The sequence below is a fragment of the Manihot esculenta genome, chromosome 8 (genome assembly GCF_001659605.2).
Source record: "Manihot esculenta cultivar AM560-2 chromosome 8, M.esculenta_v8, whole genome shotgun sequence".
Classification (NCBI taxonomy): Eukaryota; Viridiplantae; Streptophyta; class Magnoliopsida; order Malpighiales; family Euphorbiaceae; genus Manihot; species Manihot esculenta.
Window position 1 is genome coordinate 1,445,122 of NC_035168.2, and position 16,098 is coordinate 1,461,219.

Sequence of the window (16,098 nt, forward strand, 5' to 3'; positions counted from 1 at the left end):
TTATAGACTGCACACCATATCCCGTTGGACATATAAATATGTAATATTCTCCTAGTGTATTTAAATTCCAAAAACTCACAGAGAAATATGAAAACCCTAGCCGCCATAATCATAGCTAAATTGGTGAACCACATTAAATCTGAGTGTTAATTTCTCTTCGTACCGATTTTTTAAATTGTGTGATTGTTCGATTTTCAACAATTAATATCAGAACTTTTGGTTCGTATCACAATAATCTGAAAAGATGATGGAAAGACCACAGGAGAATCCGGAAGAAATGAGAGCTGAGGTTGAGTTACAGAAAATTTTACCTAGTGATGTTGTAGTAAGACCACTGGAGAATTCAAAAAATACTGTTGCAGAACCAGAACAGCAGCGAGTCACCTTGCACCAGTGTTGAGGAGATCTATCAGGACTACCAAGTCACCAGAAAGGTATTCACCTTCCCTGTATTATTTGCTATTGACTGATGGAAGGAAACCAGAATCCTTTGATGAGACTTTGCAGGTGAAGGATTCAATCAAGTGGGAGCAAGTCATGGACGATGAGATATAGTCACTTGAGAAAAATGATACTTGGAAATTAACTGAGTTGCTTGCAAGACAAAAAGCTTTGTTGAACAAGTGGGTTTATAGGATTAAGAATGAAACTAATGGTAAATTTAGGTCCAAGGCTTGATTGCTAGTCAAGGGGTATTCACAAAGAAAAGGTATTGAGTATACTAAAATATTCTCTCATGTTGTAAAGTTAACCACAATCATAATTTCGCTGAGTATTGTTGCAGCTAAAAACTTGCACTTTGAGCAGATGGATGTAAAAACAATATTTTTACATAGGGATCTGGAGGAAGAGATCTACATGCAGCAACTACAGAGATATGAGGTTCCTGGTAAGGAACACATGGTGTACAAGCTCAAGAGGAGTTCGTTTGGATTAAAGCAGGCTCCAAGACAGTGGTATGAGAAGTTTGATTCTTTCATGTGCAGAAATGATTTTCACAGGAGTGAAAAGGATCAGTATTGCTATATTAAGAAGTCTACTGACTTCTTTGTTATTTTACTCTTATACATAGATGCTATGTTAATTGCAGGATCAAGTATGGAGAAGATCAATAATCTTAAGGGGAGACTGTTATTAGAGTTTGAGGTGAAATATTTGGATGCAGCAAAGCAGATTACAGGGATGAGGATTTTCCAGGACAAATCTGCTGGAATTCTAAATTTGTCCCACAAGCAATACATTTAGAAGGTGTTGTCCAAGTTCAGAGTTGATGACGTTAAATCCAGAAGCATGTCTTTGTCTAACCATCTCAAATTGTCAAAAGAGCAATCACCCAAGACACTTATGGAGCGTGATTACATGGCAAAAGTACCTTACGCTTCTGCAATTGGGAGTTTGATGTATGTTATAGTCTGCACTAGACCTGATATAGCACATGCTGTGGGAGCTGTGAGCAGATATATGTCAGATCCGAGAAAAGAGCATTAGGAAGCTGTGAAGTGGCTTCTGAAATACTTGGAAAAAACAGTTAGTACATCACTTTGTTATGAGAATGGCAAGGTAGTATTAAAAGGTTTTATTGATGTTGATTTTAGTAGAGATGTGAATACAAGCAAAAGCACATCTGGGTATGTCTATACTATAGATGGGACAACAGTGACTTGGATGTCTAAACTCTAGAAGTGAGTCTCTATATCATCTACAAAAGCTGAATATATTGCAATTGCTGAAACTGGTAAAGAGATGATATGGTTGATTGATTGCTTAGAAGAGTTGGGTAAAAAGCAACTTAACAAGGTTCTTTTCACTGATAGTTAAGAGTGTCATACAATTGGTGAAGAACCCAGTGTATCACTTCAGAACAAAACTATTCACTCGCAGTCTAGTGGAAGAAGCTGAAATGTGTTTGAAGAAAACTGAAGGTACTAAGAATCCAGCAGATATGTTGACGGGCTGTGTAATGCCTCAGTTGGTCTTCTACAGTGGTATGGAAGATATTTGCAATTAGGTGTCTTTGTTGGATATTTGGCATGAAGAATGAAAATGGTTGAGTTGACTAGATTAGTCTTCAAGTGCGAGAATTATTAAAATTTGAAGTCTAATATATTATGAATCGTACACCATATCTCACTGTCGCGAATCCAACATTGTATTTTTGTATTTTTACTAGGCATATAAATATGTAATATTCTCTTCATGTGTTTAAGTTTTAAAAACTCGTAAGAAAATAAGAAAACCCTAACCATCCATGTAAGAAAACCCTAGTCGCCGTGAACGTAACCAAATTGGTGAACATGTTAAATCTGTGTTAATTTATTTTCTTACTGATTTTTTAAATTGTGTGATTGTTCAATTCGGTTCCGTGGATAGCGATCAGAAGTTGAGTTTAAAAAAAGTTGTCGTATGGGATTGAAAAATGACGTTTAGCAGCTAATTTACTTGCTTCAGACTGTAACACAAGGGATAGAAATTAGAAGAGGCACAGCAGCACATAATTAACTTTAACATAACAAACTGAATACAAAATTCTTATGACTATAAACTCTAGTATCTGCAAGAAACTTTGTACCAAGCTTAATGGAATTAAGATGCAGATTATTAAGATTATGATTGAAGCGCAACATATGAACAGAGCAAAATCTAACCCTGCATTTCAGAATTGGTTATTTCTTCTCCAGTCACACGAATGCTAGATCACTTCTATTATGTGACAAACAAGAAATATAAACTTTTTTGTGCAAATATGAAGAATGAACACAGCAAACCGAAAAAAAACATAAACTATAAAACTTTATCATCATTAAGTTTCAATGGAATGTTTGCATAAAATTTTCCAGATAAGACAACAATAATACATCAAATAGCTCAAATCATTTTCCTTTACAAACCATGGAGTTACTTGGGTCTCCATCGAGCTTTAAGCATCCAAAATGCCATCATTCCCATTCAATGGTTGATGGAGGCTTTGATGTGATGTCTTGAACAACTCGGTTTACACCCCTCACACTGTTGCAAATTTTTCGAGCCACATCATCAAGGAACTTATGCTCAAAATAGTACCTGTAATTTCAGAATTTGAGAAGGGCCAGAAAGATCTTACAATCGCATTGATGCAGCAACAATGAGGATAAATCTACACTAGATGATGGTGATATTGCAACAACATAGTAGTGCAAAACAATACTCAATATTAGTTGTGCAAGACAAGTCAAATTGGCCTTAGAATGCTTTGTCATAGATGTGAAACAATAATTGTTAAGGTGCATGGAGGAATTCAACTATGAACATATATTCACCCGGAAGAATCCCTTCTAATAAAGAAGGGCACTACATAACTCTGTGCACACATACAGGTTAGACACACAAATGCAAATATATGCACAAACCTATATACAATTCATTAAAATTGACATCATAGGTGTTAAAACCAAAAGAGGCAATATGATTTTGCATCTACAAGCATAGGATTTGGAAATTAAAGGACTATTGGCACAAATCACAAAATGTGTTGGAAACTAATCCCATTGACAGTAAAGCTCAATGTGTCAAAAGTGCAAGAAAAGTATTGAAGATGCAAACAAACAATAGAGACAGGGTGATGCATCTTAAGAGCTATTTATTCAATCTTTAATAGCATGGAATCCAATCACATGCCTTTCGGAAGAGAGATATTGTCCTAAAATGTTAAGCTCTCATGCAGAAATGATCATTCTTATGTCGATGATAAGAGGATAAAAGAAGATTACAAACTTATATAGAATAATAAAAGACTTACCAATCTGCTGTCATTCCATCTTGACTCGTAACAGCTCTTAAAGCAACAACATGAGAATGTGTTCTTTGATCACCTTGAACTCCAACAGATCTTACAGGCAAAAACACTGCAAAAGCTTGCCAAATTGAATCATACAGCCCTGCATCCTTGATGGATTGGATGAAAATCTCATCAACCTGCAAAAGCAGTGAAAATAAATAATTCCAGCAAAAAAAAAAAAAAGACTCGTTAAGGTTTAGGAAGGCGCTAAACTGCAGTTAAACTCTGGCCAGTTGAGGATGTTGCTGCCAAAGTGTAATGGTGACGAAATTATCCACTTATAAATGATGTTATAAGTAAATAAATCCTGAAGTAATAATCTTCATTTTTTTAATCAGCCATTATGCTTCCCAAGTCCTACTGCTGATACTTAAAACCTGCCCTGGGTTATACCTCCATGTAAAAACTCATATACCTGTCGGAGAATATCCAAAGCATTGCCTTCAGTTACATCACCCAAGACTCGAACTGCAAGGCCAGGACCAGGGAATGGATGGCGCTTCAAAAATGCCTCAGGAACATTCAAGATCCTTCCCAGTTGACGAACCTTTGTGAACAAAGTGAAAATGCATAAACCATTCAGCTACTAAAAAATAAATAAATTTGTGTATGTGCGTGTGCACGCTCAAGTGAGAGGTTGCAATACCTCATCCTTAAACAAAAGCTTAAGTGGTTCTATAAGCTTCAATTTCATATCCTTCGGAAGCCCTCCTACATTGTGATGGCTTTTAATAGTGTGTGAGTGATTTCTTCCAGATCCAGGAGGTGGGCAAGATTCAATAACATCTGGATACAAGGTTCCTTGGACCAGGTAGGCAGGTTTCTTTCCTAACTTTTGCTCCAAACCATGAGCAAAATCATCAAAGATGCTAATGAACTCCTTTCCAATTATCTTCCTTTTCATCTCAGGATCTACTACACCTTTCAGCTTGCTAAGGAATTGATAGGAAGCATCCACACAAGTAACAGGTAGATGCAGATCCCTTTCGAAAGTTTCCATTACGCGTTCTCTCTCTTTAAACCTACATGAGATATACAACCACATACCTTTAAAAGAAAATCCACATGAAGATGCCAATTCAATTTTCCAGTTTCTGAAACTATTGATCTTTCACTCACCTTAATAAACCATTGTCGACAAAAACACAATGAAGTCTATCACCAATTGCCTTATGAACAAGGGTTGCAGCAACTGTGGAATCCACACCCCCTGACAATGCACATATGACATGATCTTCAGGTCCCACTGTCCCTTTAATCACCTTTATTTCTTCATCCACCACATTTTCCATGTTCCAATTTGCAACAACTCCACAAACATCAGAGAGGAAATAGCGTAGCGTATCCATGCCCTCTGGTGAATGAGTCACCTAAAAAAGTGCAAACATGATTGCTTTTATGTCATAGCAACACATGTAAACACAGATTTAGCAGTTTCCATAAATACACTACTTCGGCCAAATTTCAGAACAAGAGGACAGTAATTTTTACTACATTCGATTGCAATAAGTTTGACAATTACATATTAAGTGAAAACTATACCACAAATGCTCAAATGCAATCAGCAACAACTAAAATGAGTCATAGTCCAAAGCAAACCCAATTACCTCCGGGTGGTACTGCAACCCATAAAACCTCTTCAGCCGATTCTCCAGAGCTGCAACCGCCCCTTGTTGGCTCCTTGCCACTACTTCAAACCCCTCAGGCAACTGCGCAACCTCATCCCCATGGCTCATCCAAACTACCTGCCTATCCCCGATTTTTTTATTGCCAAAAATTCCCAAATTACTTCCAATCTCAATTTCCATCCTCCCATACTCCTGTTTTTCTCCAACTCTCACTTCTCCTCCCAACCTCTGTACTATCAATTGCAAACCGTAGCAAATGCCAAGCACAAAGCAACCATTAGACTGGGCCCACTCCACAAAACCAGAAGGAAAGGTGGGGGATTTGGGAGAATGGACCGAGTGGGGCCCTCCAGAGAGGATGATGACTTTGGGGTTGAGGGAGATGATGGTGTCCAGGGAAGAAGTACCTGAAAGGCAGAGAGAGAAGATGTTGAGAGAGCGAATCCGACGAGTGATGAGATGAGTGTATTGGGAGCCATAATCCAGGATAAGCACCAAGTGGGATTTCTGCATGGCGGCGGCGGGATTGCAATTCGGGGGCTAGGTGGTTTCTATGCTGGGAGTGAAAAGCATTGGACAGAAATTAGGGTTTTGGCGGGAAGGGTACGGTTGAAGCTAGCTGTTTATGATGTATATATAGCAGAGGGTAAAAATTTGAAAAAAAAAAAAATTATTGTGTTCATAATAGAGTTTATATAAATTTAAATTTTTTAATCATATTTCTACTCAAATACGGTTTAATTAGTTGTTCTACAATTCAATTCAAAGAACGGTAGCTCTATTTGGCGGTTTTAAAAAAATAAAAATAAAAAATATTTTTTATTAATTTCACTTATAAGTATTTTTAATTAATTAAAATTTTCAATGTATTACAATAAATTAACTAAAATTTTAAGTAATTACATTCATTTATTTTGTAAACTTTTAAATCATATATATGTTTAATATATATGATGTTATTAATAAGCTACAATTAGAATTTTTACACATATGATTCTATTAGTATTATTTTGTAGTATAGAATAGTTAATAATTGCAAAATTAATTTTTTTAATATTTATTTTCATTATGTTTATACTTTATTATATTTATTTCGAGTAAAGAATCTATAATATAAATAAAAAGTGAAATAAATATTTGATAATATTATTTTACAAAAGTTATGAGAATTTAATTATTTATTGTAATAGTAATTTATTGAATTTAAATAAACAAATATTTAATAATTTTAATAAATCTATAATCTATGAAAATATCAAATTTACTATTATCAATTTAATAATAACAACTTGGTCTTAATTTTAATTTAAAGAATTAAGTAATTTATTATTATTTAAATATAAAATATAAAATATTTATATCATTTGTATAACCATAAAAATTTAAATGAACAAGTTTCAAAAATTGTTTATTGGCATTTCAAAATTGAAAAAATAAACTAGCAAAATATTTAGATTTCATTTTTTTTTATTTTATATTATCTTTGGGCAATTTAAAATTACATCTTTTCTCTAATTTCTTGTATTTTACGATTTTTAATTATTTAATTGATTTGGCACAGATGTAAAACACTAAATTCGTTTAAAATTGTTGTAAATGTCATATAAAATAAAATAGATTTTAAAGTTTTTATCAAATATATTTAACATGTCAGAAATAAACCTCGAACATAAATTGATTACAAAAATAATTGTTTTAATATAAAAGAGATTATATTCTTTTAACTTTAATATTTGTACACAATTTTTAAAAATTTATATTACTAAATTTTATTAAAAAAATTCATTTTTTTCAATAAAATAGCATTTAAAATGAAAAAAAAAATCTTAAAATAAAGTCGAAGATGATAAATAGCAAATAATTCACAAAAAAATGATAAAAGTGAATTTTTATTGTTTAAATTAGTGAAAATTATAATATATTATTATTTTTTAATAATTCAATTGGATGGCTAAAGTTAATATTATATTTAAAACTGTGTTAAAATATTAAAATTAAAAGAATAAAGAATCATATAAGTAAATAAATTTTAATTTTATTTAAATTAACGCAAAATTTCCCCTTTCCAGGATTCAACTGTGGATACTCAGACACCAATAGCCCTTTAAAGAGTCGGATGTTTAGAGAATTTGTCACAATTAAAGACAAAGAAGAGCTGCCAAGTCCTATATCAGTACTTGATCAGTTTTTCACAAAAGAAATCAACACCCCTTTGAACTCTGAACCCCAACCTGGCAAGCACTTGTACTAGGGGATTGAAATTTATTGATCGTTGTTAAGTTAAACTTGCTATTGAGTTTACATAACTAAATGTATGCAGCTATACAATCAACACGACTGCTACAACAAACTGGGATTGAAGAAGGCTGCTTGGTTGATCATCAGCCCCTTTTGGATTTGAAGAGTAATTCAAGTACTTCCATGGAAAAATATGGATGCATGAGCCAGTTGTCAGATCAACTCCATGACCAATCCTTATTTGATAACAGATATTTGCAGGCTAGTTTTCGACTGTGTTAATGAAGTCCTTGTAGATGTAAACCAGTTATATTTAAGATGCTCCCCTTGGCTGTCATTTATCAAACCAAGAATTCTACCAGATACGACGACAGGAAGTGTAGCTCATGAAGTGATGAAATATGTTGATCGGAACTCCCTCTTGGCTCCGCCTTCACAAACGCTGGAGCAACTTCTTGTAAGGGACTTGACAAAATCAAGAACATGGATGGATATCCGAACAGATGCTGAAGATGCAGTTAGTGAGATGGTAGAACGTATTTTGGAAGAATTGATGCTCTTGAGTAGTTTCTGTCATACGATGGTGGATATTCATTATACAATTTGTCACCAATGAGATCCAAGCCCTGGCCTAATTTGCTTTCGCGCAAATTAGACCAAAAAAGCATAGACAGGAAGCTCAAGCGTGGTAAATATGATGTCAGGATATATTTGCTGAGTGTATTCATTTTGTAGAAACTGAATGTCCTATGATCCAATAGAGCTTCTCTACCTGAAAACCCTGTATTGTTCTTTGACCTTCATGTATCTTTTTGCTAAAATATTTTATTTTATTCCAAGTTTCATGCACGATAATATTTTTCTAAAAATAATTTTTGACAGTTACTGATCAATTATTCAATCTATGTATATATTATCTAAGTAGGTTGATCTTTTATAACAAAACTGAAAAACAACTCTCAGAAATAAAAATCCAAAAAAAGAAAATCAAATAGAGTTCATCCCTAACATTAGTCGCTTCTTCTAATTGGTCTGTTTATTCATTCTCCATTCTCCTCCAACAACAACGGATCGAGAAAAAAAACTTGTAAATGGGAACTGAAAGCAACGATATTGGAAAAGCTGCACATTTATACAATAATTTCTCGCAATAAATCATGAAATATTTGAAAAATAGTTATAAAGCATCCAAGCACATGCCCTTCTAATAACATAGAGACTTCCAAGGTGTTGCAAATGTATCTAAATCAAAAGGTTCACTTTTTTTTCTTAACCTGTTATGGCATTGGGAGGAAACACCTTCTGGATGAACTCTAGGAAGCGGCTGGAGTAAAATGTAGGATCCACAGCGGAGATAGACAAGGAATCAAACTGAAGAGATTTGTATGCATGTTCTATCTTCTTACTCATATTGTACTCCTGAAGTATGTCAATTATGCCTAGATAAAGAACAACGTCGTATGCTTCCTGAAATGTCTGTTTTTCCTGTTTTCCTGGGATCTGTTCTGCCCTTGCAGGCATGTTCACACCGAGCTGGATTTGGAGCCTGCCACAAATTTTTGGATAAAACAAAGGAATAATTTGTTTTGTTATGCAGATGCCCATGTGACGAAAAAAGAGAATTTTTCTCTTATACTTTGTGTTTGGAAAAAATTCATGTGATTGCTTGCACATTTGAGCTTAGATGTCATACCTAGCTGTACCAGGAAGAAGGAGATCCACTTCCTCATCGCCAGCAGATGATGCTCGAAGTCGGCTACCTCTAATGTGAGGACCCACAACAACGCTATTATCATCTGTTCGGGGGACCAAAACAAGACCTTGTGGGTAGCGCTCATCTTCTATGGTATCTGCCAGTAGAATATCATAAAAAAAAATATTCAAAATCAGATAATATCATCATAATCGTTGTAAGCTTTGAAAATGGGAGTTTAGCAAGGTCAGGTCAGGTTACTGCTTAGAACAAATCAAACAAAATTTATGAGTAATTTGTGATATATTTGGTTCCTTGACACCCACCATCCTCTGCCAACACTCCCAGCCCTTCAGCTCGCATGCTTCGATTGTAGGACATTAGAGATCGCAGGTGTTGGGGAGCTCGATAATGCACACCCAGCAAAAGGCTATAATCCATAATGTGTTGTACTTCCAAAAATTTACTGTCAATCTCGATCTGCCTACAGAAAGATAAATATATATATATATATGAACAAGAAAAGACCAGTTGTGTTAGCAAATTAGGGTGGCCTTACTAGCCTGGAGATGAAACAACTAGAAAAGCTAGACATGCATGTTTTTGCAAATGGACTTGGCACATAATTTTGTAGTTCAAAAGCAAATATCAAAACCGTTTGCAAATGCCACATGTTCTGAAATACTGTTGAGTATGCATCGAATTACTAGTTTAAGAGAGTTGAAAGTTCTTTCCTAAAATGAAGTGAAGCAGGACAATTCTTTTCATTATACGCACATAAAGACTTGGTACATTTTAATGGTTCAAAAGAGATGGTTGAAATGTTGAATACGAATGAGAGATCTGGATTACAAGATGATGAGGTTTATGAGAAAACTAAACTCTGATCACCTGGATATTATTGCACAAATTTTGGATCATCTATAACTGTTGATGAAAGTCAATTCACTGAAATCATTCATTGCTAAACACAAACTCTTTCCCACAAAATTCTACATCTACTAGTATATTGTTTTATTTGTCTTATCATACAAGCAATAAAGGCGACCACAAAAGTAAGATCATCTAAAATAACAAATGCTATATGAACTCAAATAATAAGATAATGACATTTATATAATAGCTCAATAGGCATCACTTACTTTAGTAAAGCTTCACGCCATGAAGGTTCTAAATAGAAGCAGTAGTTTAGATCCAAATCCTTCAGCGTTGTGTTCTCGTCAATTTCAATTTTGTCTGTTGATCGACCTAGTGATGAACCTTTCAAATCGAACCTTCGGTGGATCCTCAATTCTGTGCAGAACATATTTCCCATCACTACAAAGCGAAACTGCAATGTACAAAATAGCTCACAAATCTTAGCTTCTGAAATCATGTTACAATAAAATAAGCTCTAGAACACTAAATAATTGCAAATTTTAGTTGAGCAGTTGCTTCTCAAAACACATAACATGTGGAAATTAAGTTACAACTGGTTACAGAATTATGATTCATTTAAAAGGCTACAACAGTGATAGAAGTTATTGTTCATAATGTTAACTACCTTTTGACCACTTGAAGGTTTGATCCTGTGAAGACCAAAAAACTTCGTTATGAGCGTGTTTTCATATGACCTCACATGATGGTGATAGTATGGAAGCATTTTCAGGAGTACCTGTAACAATTCTGGTGAGTAGAACTTGATATTATAAAAATTAATAAATTAACAGTTTAATAAGAAAGGCAATTATATGTTCTAGTATGAGGAAATCTATTCAGATAATCAAAATAATCAACAAATATTGTCTGTCGGTTGTACCAGAATGTACCAGCGTTAACAAGGGCAAAGAAGAGCTTTCCTCTCATTTGAATGCTCTCCTATATAACATGATGCCCCTCCGAGCCCACAGATCACCCTAGAGATGCTACTACATAGGAAATACCATACAATTTATTGGCATCGTCTGGTCCGTTTTCCATTTTTTTCCCCCACTTCAATTTTGAGAGTGTCCACTTCCAATGTCCTTTCTCAAGTAGCCTCCAAGACAAAGCAAAAAAGCAACATTTGAAGTTTCACATGTCTACCACATGCTTGCAAAAAAAATTTTGCTCACCTCCTTACTAGGCCTCTAAAAATGCTATATTATCCTGTTCCTGTTCACTTCCATCTTATATAAATTTTACCTGTGCATATGAGGTATTTATGGTGCAATTTGCATTCTCAAGCTTAAAAGTTTCCTTCTTAATTTCACCCATTCAAAGAACAGAGAAAAGAAGAGGTAAATAAGCACGACAAATTTGAAATTGATGTCCTTCAGCAAGCATCACAGACCTTTACTTCAGATTTCCGGAGCGTCTTAATCATGAAGCGATCATCTTGAGATAGGAAAAAGATGCTACCACTTTTCCCAGGAGAGGAAAGTTCCCTAAGAGCATCATTTCCACAAATGGACATCATGTAGTCAGCAGCATCTATCTTGAACATCTCCCTCAAATTCCTACAATGCGAATGAAGAAGGATGTATGTGTCAATAAGAAGAAAAAGGTAAGCTCAAGGACCGCAGATATAATTAAACCAACCTATAGTATATGGCAAAAAAATAAAAGAATTTCTTTTGAAAGAAAAGCAGTGAGAAAAAAGTCACTCACAATCATGATCCCAATAATGCAGCCTGTTGAGTGTAACAAATGAGTGGTCATGCACACTGTGGTCGAAAAATATACCATACTTACCCTTATAGATCAAATTCCACATTTTCAAAAATAAAGATTAACACGCACTCAGAGAATGGGTGCTCCACTTTTTGTAGGTGATGCAATACAATTGTATTCAAAAAAGTGAGGGAGAAACATAAATTAGCATTGTTGACACATGCATGTAGCTTCCTAATTGAATTAGACAGCAAAAAATTGAGTTGAATTTATGAGGTGTGATAATGTATCAAACAAATCAAATCAGCCACTTGGAAATTCTCAAAATCGTAATCACTCAGAGGCAACAACAAACCTGAAGACCATAGGGCAGTAGTCTTTCCACTTAAAATCATCTGATTGATGGGGTGGCGTTAACTGAGATCCATCTTTTGGAAAATTCATCCAAAAGCTTGCTCTCGGACCAAAATCTGATGAACGAACTTCTCGCCTCTGTACAGGTGTAATTTTTCCAACAGTATACCTGATCACAACCTAACATGTGTTCATCATTGGTGTTACACAGAAAACAAAATGGGACACAAGATAGTATCTAATGTAACATTCAGATTCCTAAAATAAGGTACAAGAAGTGAACTGTCTCACTTCTCAAGTATTTGATGACAATTAATTCCACACTATCAAATACCAAATAAGTAAGATAAGAGCGATAGTTTTGCAAGCACATTTGAGAACCAAATATTCAATTACTACACTCAATGAGAATTCACAGAGCATTGGATATTTGAATCATTCACCTAAAGTCATAAACTTTCTACAATTCAAACTTTAGGAAAAAGAAAGCGAAGTCTCATCAGGAAACACAGCAACGCATTTATATTAACAGGAACAATAGGGACATAATATATGTATAAATGTAATTTTTCTTAGTGTTTAGATAACTAAACCGTTTTGAAACAAAATAATACAGTGGCAAAATTGTCTACCTGATACCAAGCTGCAAACTAAGCATCAAATCATAACTCCTGTGCCCTTTAATGATTGTTTCACCAGGCCTCTTAACCTCTTTTGCAAGTCTCTTTTGCCGACGTTTGGCTCTTCTGGACATTGATGAAAAATTATTATTTAATACAAGTTCATTAATTAGAACACCTTGCATATATTCACGTTCCAAGGTTGGCGGTAAATTTGTTTCAAACTCTTTCTCCATGCCTTCTAAGGCAGATTCTGATAACTCTAATGAAGAATCATGTCCTATCACTTTTTCAATAGATACCTCAAGACTCCAACGCCTTTCCAGAGAAACATTCTTGTTGCGAGACTGCTCTAAAGTTAATAAGTTCCCCTTGGATAGTTTATCAGATGAATTACGATGAGATCGCTGGTCCCCACCAACCTTGACATTTGCCATATCCACACTTGACGCATGATGGATATGTGCATGGTTCTGTCTTCTCAAATCTGGCAGTAACCCTCTTTTTCTTAAAGCATTGAGATATCGTTCTTGTACAGCTGGAAACCTGCTTCCTGTTGGATAAAATGATCCTTTTCCATCCTTGAGACCATGTGTCCAAGTTCCAACATAGCAACCGCCATCACTCCATGTATATACTCCAAATCCATGCATCATACCATTTAACCAGCTTCCCTCAAATGAGTCGCCATTTAGCCATGTAAGAGTCCCTTTACCTGTCATTTTACCTCCTTTCATGTTCCCAAGATAAACATTCCCATTAGCCCAGGTATACTTGCCTGGTCCTTCTGGAGTTCCTTGGATCCAAGAGCCCTCAAAGATATCTCCATTAGAATAAACTTGATATCCTAATCCATGTTTGAGATTCAATTTCCATCTTCCTTTATACGTTAAATTATTGGAACCAATATAGGTCCCTGTACCATGCATATAACCACCTGAAAATTCACCCTCATAAGCAGCTCCAGAAGGCCACTGAACCTTTCCATTTCCATGCCTCATCCCTCGTCTCCATTCCCCCTCATAAATGCAGCCATCTGACCAAACATACTTCCCGCTGCCCTCAGGTACATTACCAAGCAACGACCCAGAATACGATTCCCCGTTGGGAAGAATGAGCTCCCCAACTCTAAAGGAAGCAGCTTCAGAAGAAGCATGGGTAGCTTCACCATTGATCGGTATGGATAAATGGTCTCTATCAGAGATGATGTCAACAGATTTTGTTCTATCCACAGAAGTTAGTATCCTTTCAACATTATCAGCAATGGCCACAGGACCAGACATGCATAATGCCCAAAGGTTACGTCACAGTTCTTCACAATATTACAAGTGAATAAAACTTCTGATGTGCTATACAACAATCTTAAATGCCATAGGATGATCTTATGATGAGATTGTGATGATAGCTTTAATCTCCTTGTCCTTTGACTGCACAAAGAAAAGAATATGAAGCTTATCATTGACAGAAGAACAATTAATTCCAATACCATTAGAAGAATAGTTATAAGCCCTTAAGAAACAAAAGCAGCACGCTTCAGAAAAGATACATAAACGTAAAAGAACAGATACACAAAAGATATCAATAGAAAGAGGAGCAAGGACGTGCCTATGTAATTAACAGTATCCACGCTATTTGCAGGCAAAAGTAATAGTAAAAATTAGACTCCACCATCAAAAACTAGATAGTAAATACATAAATCAATGAATAAAACTATGATCAAGGAACAAGGAGAACTCATCATATGAAATTCCATTAACAATACGAAGAATAAAAAAAAGATTTTTCTAAGTGAATAAAAAAAACATAATAACAAGGACACTCTGTCCCAATGATTTCATTCCCTTCTTTCCAGCAAAAGAAAGGGAAAAAAAGAAAAGAAAAATTGAATTAAATGGATCCAAATATGTGCCTAATTTTGATAGAATATGCAGGAGCTTTGGTTTAAATCATCAAAACTTTTTATCATTTTGACTAATTTTCCTTGCTTCAAGTACCTATTACTAAAATGTTAATTCTAAATCCAGTCACCGAGCAAAAACCACAACATCTCCGCTACAGAAGACATTAGAAATCAATTTACTCAAATCACAAGAAGAAAACAAACAACAAATCCAATCACAAATCAGTTCTTCCTTGCTAAGAAAGAAACACGCACCAAAAAAGGCTGACAGAGGAAGCAAGATCTATACAAACTGACACTAAAAGGCTTGCAATACCAATTAAACTGAAGAAAAACAAGAATACTAGAGTACCTTCAAAGGTGAATGGATCAAAGAATCAAGTTTAGGTAAGGAGTAGTTGTTAGGCACAGAGCGCGTCTCCTGAAATTCTCCACTTTATTCAAAAACTTTCCACTTTCTGCTCAGCTGTTTGCATCTGTTCTCACTAAGCTTTTCGAAGATCAATCTTTTGGATGTGACGAATGTGGATCGAATCCCAAAGCTAAAAGCTGAAACCCAACCCAATAGCTGCTGTGCTTTCTTCTCACACTGGGTCTCTGCCTAAAATAACCAAAGACTGCTCATTTTCACCGCTATTTATATATGGCGTTTCCCTAAAATGACGTTCATACCCCTGAATAGAGTTAATTTTTATCTTTACAGTCTGTGGTCATAATTAAGGATATTGTCTTAACTCTTACTTAATTTAATAATCCTCTTACTGATTCTGTGTTGCACAAATACGACGTGCCGTTTTAAATCAGTGGTTCATGTTTGACCTGGAGTTGTTTTGTGCTGGATAGTGACCAATGGGCCCCACTATTTTAAATAATAGGTGTAATAATAATTAATAAATAATAAAGAAAATCGTAAAAGGGACATCATTTTTTGGGTTGACGCGTTAGTGATGAGGCATGGCAGCATAAACCTGCTTTAGTACTACGCCACACTTTTCAAAACATTTTTTTATCACTTGCGGGGTCCATTTCATTAGACATTGCCCTCAGGTCGGCCTGATTAAATTTTATTGGCCTAAAATTTGTAGAATATAATGTAGTTTCTAATAAATTTATAATTAAAAGTTATTACCAATATTTATGTAGTTGATTTAAATTTTATGTATTAAATATTTATTGTTAGAATTTATTTATATAAATAAATAATAAATTAAAATAAACTA

The 16,098-nt window shown here is 34.8% G+C and overlaps 2 protein-coding genes across 2 annotated transcripts; both read right to left on the reverse strand.

Annotated features, from left to right (window-relative positions):
* Positions 1 to 2,766: 2,766 nt before the first annotated feature.
* Positions 2,767 to 6,058, reverse strand: LOC110621422 (GMP synthase [glutamine-hydrolyzing]). Its single transcript, XM_021765703.2, has 6 exons — positions 5,422 to 6,058; positions 4,934 to 5,184; positions 4,461 to 4,836; positions 4,230 to 4,361; positions 3,776 to 3,951; positions 2,767 to 3,060 (listed from the first exon to the last, which is right to left on the reverse strand). Exons 1-6 carry the CDS (start codon positions 5,953 to 5,955, stop codon positions 2,937 to 2,939), a joined length of 1,593 nt encoding a protein of 530 aa, XP_021621395.1. The 5' UTR covers positions 5,956 to 6,058; the 3' UTR covers positions 2,767 to 2,936.
* Positions 6,059 to 8,793: 2,735 nt separating this feature from the next.
* LOC110620345 (phosphatidylinositol 4-phosphate 5-kinase 9) lies at positions 8,794 to 15,490 on the reverse strand. The gene is made up of 9 exons (XM_021764046.2): positions 15,231 to 15,490; positions 12,991 to 14,405; positions 12,360 to 12,527; positions 11,685 to 11,850; positions 10,917 to 11,027; positions 10,516 to 10,703; positions 9,700 to 9,857; positions 9,374 to 9,530; positions 8,794 to 9,226 (listed from the first exon to the last, which is right to left on the reverse strand). The coding sequence occupies exons 2-9, from the start codon at positions 14,259 to 14,261 to the stop codon at positions 8,950 to 8,952; spliced, it is 2,496 nt and encodes an 831-aa protein (XP_021619738.1). The 5' UTR covers positions 14,262 to 14,405; positions 15,231 to 15,490; the 3' UTR covers positions 8,794 to 8,949.
* Between the last annotated feature and the right edge of the window lie 608 nt (positions 15,491 to 16,098).

Coding starts and splice junctions, on each gene's coding strand:
- LOC110621422 (XM_021765703.2), bottom strand. CDS start 5,955: ATGCAGAAATCCCACTTGGTGCTTATCCTGGATTATGGCTCCCAATAC. Junction 5,185..5,421: donor GGTTGCAGTACCACCCGGAG/GTAATTGGGTTT, acceptor GCACTTTTTTAG/GTGACTCATTCACCAGAGGG. Junction 3,061..3,775: donor GATGGAATGACAGCAGATTG/GTAAGTCTTTTA, acceptor CTGAAATTACAG/GTACTATTTTGAGCATAAGT.
- LOC110620345 (XM_021764046.2), bottom strand. CDS start 14,261: ATGTCTGGTCCTGTGGCCATTGCTGATAATGTTGAAAGGATACTAACT. Junction 9,531..9,699: donor GGGAGTGTTGGCAGAGGATG/GTGGGTGTCAAG, acceptor TTCTACTGGCAG/ATACCATAGAAGATGAGCGC. Junction 9,227..9,373: donor CTTCTTCCTGGTACAGCTAG/GTATGACATCTA, acceptor AATTTGTGGCAG/GCTCCAAATCCAGCTCGGTG.